The 18448-nt window shown below is 35.3% G+C and overlaps 1 protein-coding gene across 4 annotated transcripts; it reads right to left on the reverse strand.

Moving 5' to 3' along the window:
- Positions 1-23: 23 nt before the first annotated feature.
- Positions 24-12566, reverse strand: LOC121970069 (oxidation resistance protein 1-like). Of its 4 annotated transcripts, none has more exons than XM_042520481.1 (8): positions 12232-12566; positions 4575-5032; positions 4424-4496; positions 4223-4303; positions 3991-4101; positions 1201-1301; positions 1001-1085; positions 24-223 (listed from the first exon to the last, which is right to left on the reverse strand). In XM_042520481.1, exons 1-8 carry the CDS (start codon positions 12454-12456, stop codon positions 185-187), a joined length of 1173 nt encoding a protein of 390 aa, XP_042376415.1. In that variant the 5' UTR covers positions 12457-12566; the 3' UTR covers positions 24-184. The 4 variants fall into 4 exon arrangements, 2 of the variants coding, with proteins under 2 accessions (XP_042376415.1, XP_042376416.1); XM_042520482.1 differs by having other exon boundaries at positions 3991-4065; positions 12232-12563; XR_006108831.1 differs by lacking the exon at positions 24-223 and having other exon boundaries at positions 1201-1288; positions 12232-12563.
- Positions 12567-18448: the final 5882 nt, after the last annotated feature.

The raw sequence follows: 18448 nt of genomic DNA on the forward strand, positions 1-18448 counted from the left end.
AAAAATCTGACGGGCTAATACCATTTTCACGTATACCTCTGACGATTAATGCAATAATAATCAACAACAGAGCTTGGGAGAAGATTCACAACAGTGAAGAAATTATAACAAGGTTTTCTAAAAAACAAAAAATGCATCAAAAATGACCCAAATGGCTCCCGATGGAACTTTCTTTGGAAGCATGCTACGTGAGGTAATAAGATGAATGAGCAAAGCCCCACAACTGCAACAAGAATGTTCGAACGTTAGAGGCACAAGATTTTATGATGGAAAATCTCAAAATGCATAAATCCCATCCAATGCAGAACTTAAAATATCGAACTAGAAAACTTCGTACACGCTGAAATTAACTTAGACACCCATCAAATCCAAGGCGTATAATTGATCAATATTTGAGCCAGAAAAACTCTCGCCAGTTCATGTTGCAAAACATTTTAGAACAATGGAGCAAAACAAACATAGCAACAATGGTTATTAAAGAATAGAATTGACATCATTGTCACAATTTATCATAGCTCAAAGCACCAAGGAATTTGACATGGTAAGTTGGTAACTAGTAAACAAGCATACACTCATAATCAAAACTTTTTAAAATACCTTCGAGTTTGAATATCAAGTGTAGCTAGAAATACAAAACCAAATAAATATCCATGGTCGACCATACCAACCTTTATAATATTAGATTAACCAAAAAATTCTGACTGCCAAGTAATATTACTCTGGTATTTACCATTTTTTTCCTCTCATTTTGCATTCTTCCCACTCTCTCAGTTTATTATCTGGTTCAGCAATCATTTTATTCTTTAAAGTATGACTATTTGTTGGAATCATGAATTTAACTATATGTTCTAATCATTTGCGTGCAAGTAGAATATTAGAATCGAATTTACATATTAAAGTACATGGCTAGATGCTTTTAAAGCCAGAAGATGAAATCAAAGCGAACAATTTATGCACAAGAATGTTGTAACTTGAAATTGATAGTTGGATTTAATATTACCTCAACATTCTTCAGCTCAAATTCTGAATTATGAGCCAAGCAAGAGTTTCCAAATGTTTCACAGGGGCCACTGCTTCCGCGTAACCTTCTCAATAACAAACAACGAATTGTTTCCAAAACAATGTTCAGTTTTCAGTAATTAGATGGCATAAAGCCAGAGTAATTATTTACAAGAAAGAAACTAAAAACAAATTACTTACAGATCTTCCTCAATGGATAAAGCAAAGTTTTGACCCCCACCAAATGCCAGTTGATCATTCAAGCACAAGTAGTAAAACCTATTTGCACCTGTAATCAATGTCTAGTGAAATATTAAACAATGCCTGAGATAATTGCTTCACTTCATTTTCACTAAATCATATACATGACATTTCACTAAATATTTCTACAACAGAATTTGACCCAAACCTTTATCAAGGTCCGACCATGATACTAGTCCATCTAAATAATAACAAGTATAAAGAAACTTCTTAGACCAAAATTATCGAGAATAATGTTAGAAAAAAATGCTAGATATAAATATTTGGCTCAAGATTTTATCTTTTATTGTATTAGTTATGTGAAGGAGAGCCTTGATGCAACGGTAAAATTATTACAGTGACCTGAAAGTCACCGGTTCAAGTAGCAGAAACAACCTCTTGTAATGCAGGGTAAGACCGCGTACAAGATTCAATGTTGTCTGATCATTCTCCGGGACCCATATTGGTGGAAGCTTTGTGCACCAGACTACTCTTTTACGGTATTAATATGTCTAAAGGCTATAAATATATGAATTGTAACCCTATGAGAAATAACATCAAGATACCCAAGTTTTATCTTGGTATCAAAATCTCTTGCCCACCGCTTCCCAACCTTGCCTGTCCCATCCTCATAATCCCTTCTAGTGCAGTCCCATTCTTTGAGGAACCACTGATCTGCCACTTCATAAATTCCACTCCAATACTCCACATAAACATGAAACTTGAATTCCCATCTGAAGCTTCCCCCTCCCTGCCTTATCTTCACTAGCAACTCACATATGTCTCTAGTAATAGCTGAAGTTTTCCCTTCTCTATCTTTAAGCTGGCATTCCCCATTTGAAGCTTCCCCTTCCCCACCCTATGTTCTTCCCCTTGCACTAGCAACTTGCATTCGTCCCTCACCCTGCACTACATGAAGTTTTTCCCTCCCTACCCCCCTCTTCTTCTCCTGCATAACACCTTTGTCTTCATCCAAGGAGCAAGAGCAATGATCATACCCTTCTTCCTCCAACCTTTCATTGTTCCCCTCCCTCACCACCCTCACAATTCTTCTTTTTACAACAAAGAAGCATTCCTTTCTCCCTCTCCTCTACCTTGATTTATTATGATAAGATCAAGGTTGAATTTGTTTGTTTGCATTCTAAACTAATAGTGCTATAATTATATTTATTAATTTGTATATCATTCCGGACAAGATTACTTGAAGTTAACCGCCATGTGTTACAAATGATTAGAGATGCAAATCTTCAAGCATTACTGCTCTAAGCTGCTGACCTGTCATGATTGTTGTCATCATAGATACTCCTGAAAACTTTATCAAGCGAATTTGATTTGGAGAGATGCTTATACTTGCATAAGGGACACGAAAAGCTATCACCTATATTTATGTGACTTGTCAAATAGTCATGAATCTATAATGACTAAGCAATTTAAAAGTCTTTTAAGAAGAGGCCCAACAGGTCCGACTTGGATCACATTAGAGTTTCCAGGACAAATTCATTGGCATATTCCTTGCCCTAGAGAACTAAGGCATTGATGAGGCAGTAAAGTCTAGGTTTTGTCAAATCCACCAGCTCCTTTGTCACTTTTCACAATGCAAGGTTTAAGAGAACAGGACACCGTCCCTAGCATCCATGCCTTCTCTTTTGAACATCCTGGTCTTCTTTGAGCCCCAATTTTATCTCAACTTTCATTAGGTATAATGTTCAGTTCATCATTTTCTTTTGCATGATATTCCCCTTGAAGTTCTCTTGTTGGGACCACCTTCGATTTTCGTTGTGTGTATCAGATTAGAGGTTTTAGAATCAAAATTGGATTGTCCTTCTTATTTGGTGCTCACCCAGTCGTTCCATTCTAAGACCTTATTCGCCTGAGCATATCAGATTAGAAGTTCAAGGAAACAATATTGAACTAGTGTTCTAGGTTAGAGTGCATGAAGTCTTCCCATATCTTTGGTGATGACTCAGGAAAGATTTTTCCTTTTTCAGCAAAGATATTGCCTTCTGAAGAATATTTATTGTGTGCCTCTGAAGAGTTGACCCATATTTTTCCAAACCTACATAGCTACGAGCATATGCTCAAGGTCAGGATTTGCTTTCCCCTCCCTTTCTTTGTGAAGCATTTTTTTTTTCTTTTTGAGCAAGGCCCCTCCCCTCCTCTGTCCATAATTTTTGGTATTTTGCTTTGACATCAAGCAACCAACTGTGAAGTGCTGGAAGGAATAGTTCGTTTGTGTTAGAAAACTTGGGAATAAATGATGGGAGTAGGGCCATAGAAGACAAGATGAAGATTTACTTGGTCATACAAAATTCTTCACAAACTAGGCAAAGGCTTCCGCACTTAGATTGTTGTCACCAACCACCCTCTAAAGAGGTTTTAATTAAATCACCATGTTTTGATGAGGTTTCAATACCAACACACAAGCCAAACAATTCATCTCGTCCAATATAGGAATTAAATCTAAAACCTTGATGCCCAATTTAAATAAATTCGAAAGCTCTGACATTGATAGTACTCAACCGTTCAGGTAGTAATTGTCAACTGATAGATAAGATAAAACTTGCTATTGACCTACATAAGATTCTTCTTGGTATGGAATATCCTAAGAGAATTGCAAAGGCAGTCTAAAGATCCTCCTAGATAAACTAATATTTCACTATGGTTTTAAGTAGATCCTAAAATGATAGTTGCTTTTATATGTACCTTCATGCACTATACAAATGCCAAAAAGTATGCTTGTAAAACAATTACCAGTTGCTCTGAAGAGTCTTGGCTCCCCATAAATTGTACTGAACACAAAGGTTTCGCTTGTGCCCTGCTCACCAACTGCTCACCAACATCATGATAATCAAACTCAAGCAACTACTAAAGCAACATTAAGAATATTAAGTGCCAATATTATGCATAGTGAAATGGTAAGTCAATAAGAATATTAAGTTCCAGCATTCTGCATAGTAAAATGCGAAGTGAATAAGAATATTACTTGATACTTCCTTTTAGATGTAGGCTTCAAAGGGCTATTCAGAAGTCCACCAAAAATAGCACCTTGCATATCGCCAACAATCTAGAAAGTAAAGGACAAGCAAAAACACAAAGAGACACAAATAATAGTTATGTTAGCTAATTGGATAACAATAAAGGAGGGTAAAAGCAGAAGAGGTCAATAGCTAAGTGATAAACTTACTAATAGGCATGGACCCGGAGGGTCAGCACTCTTACGAAGAAGAGTTTGAAATGATATCCCATGTTTCCATGTGCTGCCCTTCATTTGGAGAGAACAATAATATATCACAACCAATGAAACTAGCACAAGCCATTGAGATCTAAAATCTTACCTATACAAAAGTATCCATTGACACCCTTTCACAATATTGGGCAAACACGACCCAAAAAAATCAAAAAGGTTAGCAGACATAAATGTAGACTTTACGGTAAGATAAGAAAGATATTCATTAGGGTCTTGTCGAGTTGAGGCGTCAACAAACATGGAACAATGATCAATAGGTCTATTGGGGAACTGGTTCATGTCCTCCTTTGAACTTTCGGGAATTTCTCGGCACTCAGTTGTTCCATTTTCCTCACCAAAATTAGAGGGTCTTTTTTTCCATGGCAACGATTTTGCACTCCATTTTCTGGGTAGTGATTTTTGTGGTAATGAACCTTCACTATGAACATGAGCAGGTGATTTTGGCACACTCGCATCAGCATCACCACTCGTTGAGTTCAAAGAAGGCAAAAAGTTTGAAGAGAAAGGCAGAATAACTTGAGATGAATAGTCTTGGGAAGACATTGCCTGCAAGAAAGAGAGGAATTAATGATATGCAACTTCAACAAGTATTTCCAGCTACTAAACTCCATAAGCTCATCTATTGAGCACATAATAACATAATATAGAAAATAAAGAATTTCATTACAGAATATAGATTCCACCCAAAACTTTTGCCTCAATTACTTACACCTTAGATGGAATTTCACAAGGGATGTCAAGGCCAACTAATAAAAGAATCCGTGCCTGAACTTTCTAAATGACCTACGTATAAAAGGAAACTATTGCCATATAACAACTATTGTAAATAATAGAATGCATTTCTATTGTCTTGTGTTTTTCAGTGCTTCACGTTTTTTTTTTCAAGTGAAAATTAAAAACAATGGAATGAACTTCCATGTAAAATTTCCAAACAATGGAAAACATAGGAATAAATCCTAACATGTTAAAAATCACCACTACATCGACCTATGATTCGCCAATATATAAAAATATAACTAACCATATGGAATGATCACAACAAGAATAATCAAATAAGATCCAATGGAAGTAGTTTCATATAAACAATTGAAATACAAAAAAAATCTAGTTGCCCATTGTGAAAATTAAGAAATGACCATTATGTTCAGATATTTTTTGATATATGTAAATCCAAGTAAATTCCAAATGAAGGGAACCCTTCATTTTAGAGACAACCTTAGCAAGGAAAGCCACTAGAGAACATTCAGAATTGTCAATACCTACAGGGATTGGTAATAACTTAATTGGAAGCTACAATGTATAAGTGATCAACTGCATATCTGCAATCTGCCAAAATTAACAAGAAATTAACCAAACTTGGACCGAAGGATCAACAAGGAAACCACCAGCAAAATTTGGATCTACTTGGAGCTACCTAGGAATTGGAGATGCAGTAGAGGAATACAGAAACTAAGGTTGGATTGCCCTGCAACTATGAATTCACATGGTAGTCCTTGTAGCCGGAGGCTTGACTTGTGAAGCACACATCAATAGAGAAGAATTCATGAGCCACTATCCATATAAACTCTTTCTTGAAACTATAGGTTTGCTCCGAGCCTCCAAGTATTGAAACCAATCATCTTGAAAAATCACTAGTGAAAAAAGATCAACCTACAAATTATTTGTGCTTCTTTGTGATGTCAATGATCAATTGGGACTTCATGCAAGCCAATAATTCATAATTTTATTGTTATGTAATTAAATAGTTAACTTTGATAAAGAGTGGGTCCAACATGGACCAAAGTATTGGATACAGTTTATTGCATATAGCCAAATTTTATCAGATTGGTTTAAAGCAACTAGAAAGTTCATTATATATAATAATATTTAAATAAATATTAATAAGGTAAGATTCACATTTTCCTCTTCTTTATCTCTGCTTTTAAGGAGATCCATGTTTGTTTCTTCTCTCAAAGAACACGTGCCTATTGTCATTCATGAGTCCAAATTCATGTGTTCCTACCAACATTGGTATCAAAGTCATTGATTGGTGACTCATCTTAATGCTCTTAAGAACCTTGCAGTGACTTGTGGCAATTCCTCAAAGAGCTTTATAGAAACTATATAACACATTAGACTGCAAAACACAAGATGTCAAGAACAGGAAACTACTATTATTGGTATCCCCCATCTCCTTCTTAGGTGTCTACTCCTTGCTATAAGTGCCTAACTGTTGTCACCCCTCTAAGATTCACATATTGTTGTTGTCCCCCTATCATCCTATTCAACAAAACACTATCTCCAATCACCCATTGCCACCATTCAGTCAATTACAAAAAAGGTAAAATTTATTTCCTCCATTTCTCCTAGAACCCAAAAACATATTATTTCCTTCACTAAAATTGCACCTATTCTACTATTCTCATAACCATAAAAGAGAAACAAAACAAGAAAAATCCTGACCTTATCTCTTCTCTCCAACATCCACCTTAGGATGATGTCATAACAGAAGAGATATCTAACAAACCATATCTCACCCAATGCCATTGTTTTGAGAAATACATACAACTATAGAACTTGGCTCCTCCGCCTTCCCCCTCCCATTTTAGATATATAACAATACTCCTTGTGCAACACCTCCTCCTCCTCTTCCACCTTCATCAGAAATTCCCTCTCTCAACATATTGAGTCAGACCAACTACTTTACTATCCTCTCATTGTCAATGTAGTCTTCATCCCACCTAGACCCTTCTCCCCTTTTTGTCAATCCTACATAATCCTCATGATGAAGGCTCTCTCTTGTAGAATCCCTTCTTCCTTACCTTGTCTAAATCTCTCTTTGCTCATTCTTATTGAATCCAATAGACTCCAGCAACATACTCTCCATTCGTATTGATGCCGACATGCTCTCCCACCCAAAGCAACTCTTACAATAAACTTCTACTCAATTGACTCCCACCATTCCCTCTCCACTTATTCCCAAATAATCCGGTGTCCTCATCCCATTTGCACCCCTCCCCATTCTCTTAAATCATGTGCTCCCCTTGTGAAGCAACACCAACAAAATAATTTCATCTGCTTCCTTGTGCTTGGCCAACATCTTCCCCTCAGCACAGATGTGGGTTGGTCACCTTCGTTCTGATGCATAGCAAAGGATGGTTCTTTTCTAGGATGCCATATAAAGGAGCAATTGTGCTCCACCACTACAAATTTGAATGATGAATCCCACTTCGATGATTATTTCAATAATATTTTTTAGTTCTTACTTTGTTAAATCTGAGCAATAATGTAGTGGTGATGGTTGATCTCCTTTGGGGATTCTTCTACAAAGAAGCAGTAGCATTATGTAAGCTTATGTTGGGAGTCACAACATGCACTTCCAGTCTCTTCTTGAGCGATTGCAGTGACGATGGAAGCAACCTTCTTTGGAGGATGTGTGCAACAATTGTTTCTTTAGTGTTTGACCCAGCAAGTAGGTAGACACCTAGGCAACTAATTTTCCTTTCTATTTGTGCTCGGTAGGAATGTAGTTGTTTTTGATTGGGGTAGATCTCATCAGATTGATTGATATTATATAGATTGCTGGTGATACATAGCGAGTTGGGCTACAAGGTGGATCTGGCATTAATTGTGTTCATTCGAGCAGAGGCAATCTGTAAACCCTTTCTCTCTCTCTGCTGTATGGCTTGACGTGTCTTTTGAGTTCAGTTTTTGTTTTCTGGTAGGTGATGGGACTTGATCGTTATAAGAGAAGATTTTGTGGTTAGCTTATGGATCAACAATTAGTATACCTCCCTTCAACCTGGCTCCTCCATTCAGTTAAACCTAATCCCACTCCTTTGTTGAATAATGATTCATGGAATGTTTTCTGAGTGGATTATGATAGGGTTAGAGGGATGGTACCCTTTTCTGATACAAGCTTCTACCTACCATGATCTCCTTTGAAATGTAAAAGTCCTTCCTCCTTTACCACAATAGTGTTTGAGAAATTTGTTTCATTTGGTATCATTAAATTCTGTGTCTTTTTATGTGTGTTGATTATTAGCTCCTATGGTTGTATGCTTTGATGTATACATGTTAGGTGATAAGGATAAAGATGTACATATGAGATCAAGAGATTATTCCTGTAGAGATTACACATGCTTGCAAAAATAGATGTCACAGGTTATAACTGTGCCGGAGTAGGGGGTTGATATATTATTTGTGTATCAGTTGATGCATGACATGCTATGTTCATAGTTTTTGCTATCTAGTTAAGCTACTCTTTGCCGATCGCTAGTTGAAGCGTGATATGTTATACAAGTACATGTTGTTTATCACATCATTTTGTGTTTGGTTATTCTTTACTTGCGCTCGTTTATATCATAATCATCTTGTGACTATTAATGCTCAAATATTCATCTGTTGTCCCAAAAGAGGCTGATATACTCTGTTGTTTTTCAATCTAAAAAGTATGTTATAGATATTATACAATTCCTTTGGGTAGTTATATAGAAATAGTGTGTGCTCATTTTGTTTACTATGATTGTTATATAATATGATACATGGTAGGGTAGAGATGATGATGAGTTATAATTATTCATGCATGTTAGTAGTATATCTTGGGTTAGTTATTAGTTAGAATATCATGTCATACACAACATTTATGTGCTGTTATGTTATGTCATAATTCCCAATTGTATGTAGTGGGCTTAATATCAGCATGCTGTGTCCTACATCTCGAGTATAACCTCTATTGTCATGCTTTACTGGTTTCTAGCCATGCAATTAGGTTGAAAAGGTCTATATTGTTGAGTCTCTGAATGTTGTGCTTATATAAACCTTAGAGCTTAGTTCCTCAACGTGATTTGGACACAATATCAATAGCACTCTTGATTGAATGCAATGCATTTGAGCTATTGTCCATTGACAATAATACTGATGCTTGAGTGGGCATGATCTGGCTTTCTATAGTGTCAATGTGCAAGGGCAAACCAAAAGGGTCCTATGTTCCAATTTACTTGCTAAGATGACATAAAATTACATTGATGCATAGAATATTAGAATATATGTTTTGGTGGTAAAAGAGTGGTTGGAAGCATTTGACATTCATCATGTTGCATTTTATGTTTACTGCCTGTGTTGCTTTGTGAACAAAGTTGATGTTTTGATGTTGAAGAAAGTGATATATCATGCTAATAGTGTTTGCATTAATGTATGTGTACTAATTATTAATTATGATTTGAAATCTCGTACAATACGAGTGAGACAGTCAAAACATATTGTTAGTAAATTACTGAAATTCAATACTACTGCTGAATGTAGATAATTTATCATGTGATATTAGCATTCGAAATCTATTGACATGCTACAAATTTATGTCAAGATGAATTGAAATAGAATATGTTATTTTTGTGTCCTGACAATTCAATGTCAAAATTATATCATTCTAAGTAGGATACAAATTCTGAACTTAGACATGTAGTTGTTTTCTCTTTTTCATCTCTTTCCTTCTCCCTCCAATTTTTCATGGCAACATATTTCGAAACACTGACACAAAACTATAGATGGTAGAGTTGATATGACATAACACAACGGAAGGATAAAGATATAGTTCTCACCTTTACTAGAGGAAAGTTGTCATTCTAACCTAGATAAAAGGAAATTGCAAATTGTATTAACTCCAAAACTTGTCTATTACATAGGATCCTAATCCCTTTTTATAATTTGATAGCATGATTTATTCGTTATAAAATGGCATACTTTTTAACAAAATCCTATTTTTTATAATAAAACTTGACTGACACTTTCAAAAAGAAATAAAAACTTTTTAAAAGTTCCAAGAAATTATAAAAATTAACGACTTGGATAACTTTTATTGAAACCCTAATTATCCTAATAAAACTTGACCATTCTTTTAAAAAGTTCCAACAAATAATAAAAATTAACAACACAAACAACTTTTATTTAAATTAAATTCTTAGCGTTATGATATGTATCCTTAAGTAGATTAATCTCAACAAGGGGAATGATAAGATTTACACTCTAACAAAGGTTTATCCCCTCATCAAAATGAGTTATGTTCCCTAGCACACTTGGTTAACAAAACCCAGTAAACAAGTCTTGACCCAAAATATAATATTTTGAATTTGTGCATGAATTGCAAACATATTTTCTCAGAGGGAAGTAAAAAAATATATTTTGAATTTGTGCATAAATTGCAAACATATTTTTCTGCGAGGGAAGTGATGGCATATGGTTCTCTACCATGCCACTTATCAATCTTTATCCTAAGTTAGCTTATAACATGACTTAATCATGTTTTGAGTTTTATATCAACAATAATTGTATTATTGTAAAACAGAGTTCATCCACCATGGACCAAGATATTAGGATAAATTTATTTTACAATGGATCTATATAATTCGATTCATCCTATTAAAAATTCTGACATTAGAAACAGTGTATTCTATAATGGATGAATTTAAGTAGATTCATCCAATTAAGGGAGTGTTTGGGAGAGCTTTTGCTTATTTAAAAGTGATTCTTATAGAGATTATTTTGAAGTTAGTGAGAAGTTAAAGTATGGAGTGTTTGAAAATAGAAGCCAAAAACTAATACAACGTAAAGTTGGAGTGTTTGATGAATAATTGCTTCCCAGCTTAATTTTTAGTTAAATGACAACAATATCCTTAAACTATATAAATTAATTTTTTTAATTATCTAAATATAATTTTGATACACTATTTATTTATATAATTATTATTATATTTTAAATATGGTATCAAAATTATTATTTTTTATAATGAAAAAATATATAAAATTAATAAAAATACAAATAAAAATAAAAAATAACAAAATTTATATAAATAAAAAAAATACATATAAAAAAGTCTAGAAATACAATTATATAAAAAATAAAATATTATTTAAAAAATAAATATCACAGAAGTGTGGTGGTAATTATGTAAATTGATAAATTTATTAAGGCCATAAATGTGATAGCAATTATGTAAATGATAAATTTATTAAGGACATAAATGTCAACTTTTAATTTTACATCATAAACAAAAAAGAAGCAAGAAAAAGTATCAAATTTTTGCTTTAAGCTTTTAAGTAAAAGTTATAGAAGCTGAATCAGAAGTTGACATTCACAAACACTCAAAAGTGCTTCCATGTAGCTAGAATCTAAGAAACACTTAGTAGAAGCTCTACCAAACATTCCCTGAAAAGTCTTTGTATAACAGGCAACAGGTCTAAAGAGTTGACAATATATAATGTTTACATAAATGGCAATCAAGCAAGTTTTGTCTCAAAAGAATTTTCCTTTCTTTTATCACCACCCCTTTTATTCCCTCTCCTAAGAGTATTGATGTTCTGTGTCTTTCTAAAAACATTCAATATCCATCCTCATGTATGGCAATCATCGACTCTATGTGTTCTGAGCAACAATACTTCTAGTGGCTTCTATGGTTCCTTGGACTTGTGGCAATCATGGAGATCAGTAATCGATGAAAATTTCTCTTAGTTCTCGAGTACTAGTACAAAAACTATTTATCAAATGACCTAAGGAAATCTTAAAAAGCAAATGCGGCTTTCTACACATGTAAACCTTCTACAGAAAATATCAAAATCCGTGCTAGTTCAGATAGGGATGCACCGCGAAGGATTCATATATCGATCACAATCCATTTTTTCCCCCAACATTTCAAGAAACAAAAGATACTCGACCCTAGTACGAACGGATCTGAAAAATTCATAACGAGTAAAGGATCGAGAGGCACTACCTTGTCCTCCGTAGCGATGGGGGAGTAATCTCCAGGCCGAGTAGGAAGGGAAGAAGGGAGATCGGCGAGGATCCGGGAGAGCTTTGCTGCCACCTTTTCCTTCCATGAGAGCATCGCCGGCGGGGGCCACGCCGAGGCGTCCCGCGATCGAAGTCCGACCGTAAACCTAGATCTGAACAAAGCCCGTCGTCGCGAACGAGACTGGTAATTGTATTGATCTGGCATCCGGGAGGCCACGGGCAGTCCGATCGTCGGTGGAATATAAAGGATGGCGATGCCGTTCCAAACGGAACGGGAATGGAAACGGGAACGGTGAAGCGAGAAGAGCCGACACGGCACGGAATGCGATACCGAAAATACCCCTGAATTACATAACACTGCCATTCCGTTTCATTTAAATTATATGACATAATTTTAGACATGTTTAATTAGATATACTCACATATTATAAAATTTATAAATATATTTATTAAAGATGAATATTTTAAAAGTCTATTTATAAATATATATTTATAAGTACTTTGAATTTACAAAGATAATTAATTTCTAAGATTAATCGAGTTGAATTGTTAAAAAAAAATATTGATCCAGGGGTTAATAAGAGAATGCCATTGGATAAGAGAGGTTAGTAATTTTGTAGAGGTGGTGGTTCTAAGTTAAGAAAAAAATCGAGTTAACTCTAATTCCTTGGCGCCCCTGACTTTATAATGCCCCCATCTCCTTGTGCATGTCCCTTTGGCGTCTCAAATCAATTAGACTATTTCAAGAAAAGAATAATGCTCATGCGAATTTAGGGATTTAAAACTATTTCAGGAAATGAATAACAAATCATGTGTATTTTGGAACACATAGGGAACATAGGAATCAACCATCACTCTATAAAAGATAGTTTGCCCTGTGGGTTGAGATATGAGCAAAAACATATTCAAAACCCTAGAATTAATTTTCTTTATTATTCCTCTTCCACCACAACCAAAAACTGGTCAGAGTGGCTACGTTGGGAAACCCTTGACTATCATTCTAACCCTCTTACTCCTTGATCATCTTTTGTCTAGGTTCCAGCGGATCTCTTTGTCTATCCTCATTGTTAATAGGTGATTGGTGGCAAGTCAACATCCATGCCAACTCACCAGTGGTTGGTTTGAAGACGTTTTCAAACAGGATAAAATTGACGTACTCTATGGAAAAACTGAGTTAAGACCTGAATTAGGACGTTAAGATGAATGACACCGGAAGTGTTGGAGTGTATACTAAAAGTCTAGCTTTTGTATAAACATTTATAAAAATCATATTGATCAAGTGTCTACATTTATATATACCAAATGTAGATGTTCAATTAATTTATATTATAGATAACATAGTGTGTGGTGTCACACACAGAAGATCGTGTTATCGATTCTTTATAAATTATAAACAGTAGCTCACGACTAAGATGGAAAGGAATAAACCATTAGAATAATCGTAGTGTAATTAGGTATTAGTTTATCTTGACTAATAGATTACATTAGTACACTCTAAGTGTATTGAGCAGGACCATTTAAGGTAAGTTCTTTTTATACTGATTTAATAAAAGAACTAGACCTTAGTTATTATGGAAGTGTGTGCTCTTAATCCTAATATAATAACAAGCACATATATTTAATATTGATTTCTTTGACTTATCAAAGGGTGAGATTTAGCTCGATAAATCAAAATGCTCGATAAGTTGAGAAATGATATTACTTATAGTGTGCCTTGTTGATTATAGAAGGAAACTGTGTCCTAGTAATATAGGTTGATAATGTCCCCAAGAGGAGCTCATAAATATTGTCATGTTAAACCCTGCAAGTGGACTTAGTCCGACATGACGATAAGGTTGAGTGGTACTACTCTTGGACTAAGATATTAATTAAATTAGTTGTCAGTAACTTACTTAATTAGTGGGCATTCGACATTTTAAACACAGGGAGATTAACACACTCATAATAAGAAGGCGCCCAAAAAATGTAATTTGGGATTGATGCGGTAGTTCAATAATAATTCTTTAGTGGTATGAATTATTATTGATGAAATTAAATTGTGTGTTCGGGGCGAACACGGGAAGCTTAATTTCATTAGGAGACCAAAATCAATTCCTCCTCTCGGTCCTTATCGTAGCCTCTTGTATATAGAGATTTATACCCACCACATACCCACCTTCTTACCCATCCTAATGGGGTTGGCCAAGCTAGCTTGGAACCCAAGCTAGGGTCGGCCTAGACCAAGTGGATGAGCCAAGTTGGTGGCCGGCCAAAGCTTGGGTCCCAAGCTTAGGTGGCCGACCACTAGAATATTAAAAAGGATTTTTATTAAAATTATTTCTTATGTGGATATCATGTTTTTTAAAAGAGAGTTTAAAATTTAAATATTTCCTTTTATAACTTTCTACAAAAGATTAAGAAAAGATTTGATATCTTTCCTTATTTGTAGATTGAAAGGATATTTTAATTTTGAGAAAACTTTCCTTTTTAACCATGATCATAATTTAAAAGAGAGTTTTAAAAATTAAATATTCTCTTTTATTAGTTTCTACAAAAGATTAAGAAAAGATTTGATATCTTTCCTTATTTGTAGATTGAAAAGAGATTTTAATTTTTAGAGATAACTTTCCTTTTTAAAAATTATTCACATGTTTAAAAGAAAGATTTTAATTTATAAAATTTCCTTTTTATAATCCACCATGAAGAAAAATTATTGGAGAAATTTTTTATAAATTTCCGGAAACAAATTAGGAAATTTTAATTTTTGTTTTAATTAAAACTCTCCTTGTTTTGGGGAAATAAGTGCCCGACCATTGAAATTGAAAAAAGGAATTGATTTTAAATCAATTAAAATTTCTTTTTCATGGAAAAAGAATTAAGGAAGTTTTTATTAAAAATTTCCTTATTTGCCAAGACCAAGGAATATAAAAGAGGAGGTAGAGGTGCCTTCATAGCGAAGCACTCTATTCTTTTTTTCCTCTCTTTTTCTCCTTGGTGTGGCTGACCCTTAGAGGTTCTCCCTCTCCTCTCCTCTTCTTCTCTAGTGGCCGGTTTTATCCCCTCTTGGAGCTCTTGATGGTGGCCGGTTCAAGCTAGGAGAAGAAGGAGAGAAAGGAGATTTTGTTTCTTGCATCCCTTGGAGCTTGGTGGTGGTGGCCGGACCTCTACTTCTCATGGAGAATTCTTGGTGGTCGAATCTAGCTTGGAGAAGAAGGAGCTTGGTGGTTCTCATCTCGGAAGATCGTTGCCCACACAACGTCCGAGATAAGAAGAGGAATACGGTAGAAGATCAAGAGGTTATTTTGCTTACAAAGAAAGATATAACTAGTAATTGTCTTCTGCATCATACTAGTTTTCTTTGTATAGTTATTTATGGAAATACCAAACACAAGATGCATATGATTCTAGAGTTTTCAAAATAGTTTTTTTTTCGAATTTGTGTTTTCCTCTTTTTCGAATTTGTGATTCGATTGTTCTTTTTGGTTAACCTAGAGTTATTTAAGGAAATAAATATTAGCTTTCCTTAAAAGGCTTTGCCTAGGCGGTGGTGGTTGCTCCCATTGTTAGTTAGAGCTCTAGAGCCAATCATTTGATGATTGTATGGACCCATGTATATCATATTTTTTATATTAATAAAGGCATTGGTTTTTGGTTATTATGCTTATTTTGTATTAGTATCAGATAAAATAAGTATAGTAACGTCCTTGAGTAGAACGTTCATACCTATATCAATCGATTAGTTGAATCGATAGTGAGATGATATAGAGAACACTACTCTAAATCATTCCTAGTCGAGTATTAACATTTAGGGACAATGTTAATACAATAAGACTAGCATGTAGGTCAGCTCGATGACTTGATCTCACAAGTCATGGATATAGAGATATCAAGCTGACACATGGGTATGCATTAGAGAATGTATACTGAATGACCCGCCATGAGAAAATATCATGGATCGTTATATGAGTGTCATATACTTTCTCATGTGGCTATTAATATGACTATTAGTCCTTAGACCTGAAGTCACCATGGATCCCTACATAAGGAGTTATGTACTTTAGTTTCGTCAAACGTCACCCGTAACTGGGTGGACTATAAAGGCGATTACTGGGTATATAACAAATTATGCAGAGGGATGTGAGTGATGTAGATGGGATCTATCCCTCCTATATGACGGGAGAGACATCGATATTCTTGATAGAGTGAGACCACGAAGTGTATGACCATACCCAAATGAGTCAATATGAGATATTGAGCTCATTTGATTGAGTGAGTCTACTCGGAGTTCAAGATTTAGATTGGTCAGAGGATGACACGGTCTATGCCTCACATTGATCAATCTAGATGTCTAGAATAGAAGGACACTTGTCACATATTGTGAGGAGTCACAATTAGTAGTCACAAGGTGATGTTGGATCTCAACATTCTTGTAACTTGGGTAGCAATGATGTATTGCTAGATGCCGCTCATTGCTTATGTTTTTAAAGGAGTTTAGAAACATTGCCAACGTTACAAGAACCTATTGGGTCACACACAAAGAACATGTGCATGGAGATTAGGTTCATATGATGAACCAATAGGATTAGATTCATATGATGAATCAAAGATTGGATTCAAATTAGACTTATTGAGTTAGACTCAATTAGATTCAATTGTTGAATGAGTCTAATTTAAATTTGATTCATGAGTCAATTTATATTAATGAATTGAGATTCATTAAATTAAAATTGACTTGAATCAAAGCTTGGATTTAACTCAACTAGGAAGAGCATTGGTCAAGTTTGACTTGAACAAATAGAGGTTGACACATCAAGTTTTGACTTGATGAATTGACACATCATGAGGATGACTCATCCTACATGGCATGCCACATCATCCCCTTATATAATGGTGTGCCACCTCATGGAGGTTACACACCATTAATCCTCTTAATGTGGCCGGCCACATTAATGTGGGGGTTACACATGTGGTGGCCGGCCACACTAAGTGATGAGAGGGTTTCATTTGGTGGCAATTGAATTGTGTTCAATGCTTCTTCTTCCTTGGGTGCTTCTCCCTCTCTCTAGCTTGCTGATGGTCATGGCTTCATGGTGGAGAAGAAGTGAGAGTTGATTCCAAGCAACTAGGTGGTGTGAAGGTCACAAAAGGAGAGTACCTAGAGGAGTGTGTGAGTTCCTTTTTCCCTTCTCTCCTTTCTCACCTTTTAGATCCAATCCGAGAGCCCTAGAAAGTGCTAGCACACTTGTGGGTTCTCCTCTTCATCTTTGAGTGGTAGAAGACCACTCCTTATTCGTGTGGATACCGCTAGAGGACCGTTCGCTTGACGGTCTCGAGATCCGGCTACCTTTGGACGTTGCTGGATTGCGAAGGGCACGCATCAAGGGTAAATGTTTTTCCCTCGTAGATCTAAGAGTCGATCGTGTTTTAAACTCGTACTCGTATTTTTCGAAAGTTTTACCTTGCACGAGATCCGTGGCTTGGGCGATTCGGGGTTTCCGCGACGCGAAAAGCGGTTTTCGCGGCCCAAAAAACCCAACACCCATATCCAAGAAGGCCGTGTGCCTCGCCATGCAATCCTGGAAGTCAATTTTGGAAATTAATATTTATGGAATTAATAACTTAGGTAAATTTGAATCAATAGTGTTAAGTTCCGCTTGCGATTCAAATCTAAACCATTAATAACATATAAGTTAAATTTGGAATCAATGATGTTAAGTTCCATCTGCGATTCCTAATTTAACTTCTAAAGAACACAATAGGTTATTTAAGGAAAGGTTCGACACTTGTAAAAAAATTTTTTGTACAGTGGAACCGGTACGATTTTCTTAGGACTAACCAACAATTGGTATCAGAGCTAGGGTTTGCCTCTGTGAGTTTGGTTTTCAAATTAGGTTATGCACATGTCATACATAATTTAGGCAGGATAATAGTAGGATGTGCTAACTTTGTGGTTGCAAGCTCCAACTATTATGACATATTTTTATTGTGTGTGATTGGACCCTTGGACATGTCAAGGGCATTTAATTGCATGTGTGTGCATGATTGTAAAATTTAATACAGCAGGAGCTGTATTAGTTATTAGGATTTTACATTTTTTGTTCAATCTAGAATATATGTACATTCCTTTATGGAATATAGGATCGATGTATGTAAAATTCTATATTTATCGCGGATCGTATCCTTGCGTGGCGTGGTGCTATCGGAGGACCAGAGGCGCA

The sequence above is a fragment of the Zingiber officinale genome, chromosome 4A, assembly GCF_018446385.1.
Source record: "Zingiber officinale cultivar Zhangliang chromosome 4A, Zo_v1.1, whole genome shotgun sequence".
Taxonomy (NCBI): domain Eukaryota; kingdom Viridiplantae; phylum Streptophyta; class Magnoliopsida; order Zingiberales; family Zingiberaceae; genus Zingiber; species Zingiber officinale.

Bases quoted from the DNA above. Each gene is read 5' to 3' on its own strand.
- LOC121970069 (XM_042520481.1), bottom strand. From the start codon at position 12,456: ATGCCAGATCAATACAATTACCAGTCTCGTTCGCGACGACGGGCTTTG. The intron at 5,033-12,231 runs GTAGTGCCTCTC...TCTTTCTTGCAG, and splicing joins CCATCGCTACGGAGGACAAG to GCAATGTCTTCCCAAGACTA. The intron at 4,497-4,574 runs GTAAGATTTTAG...AATGAAGGGCAG, and splicing joins CAATGGATACTTTTGTATAG to CACATGGAAACATGGGATAT.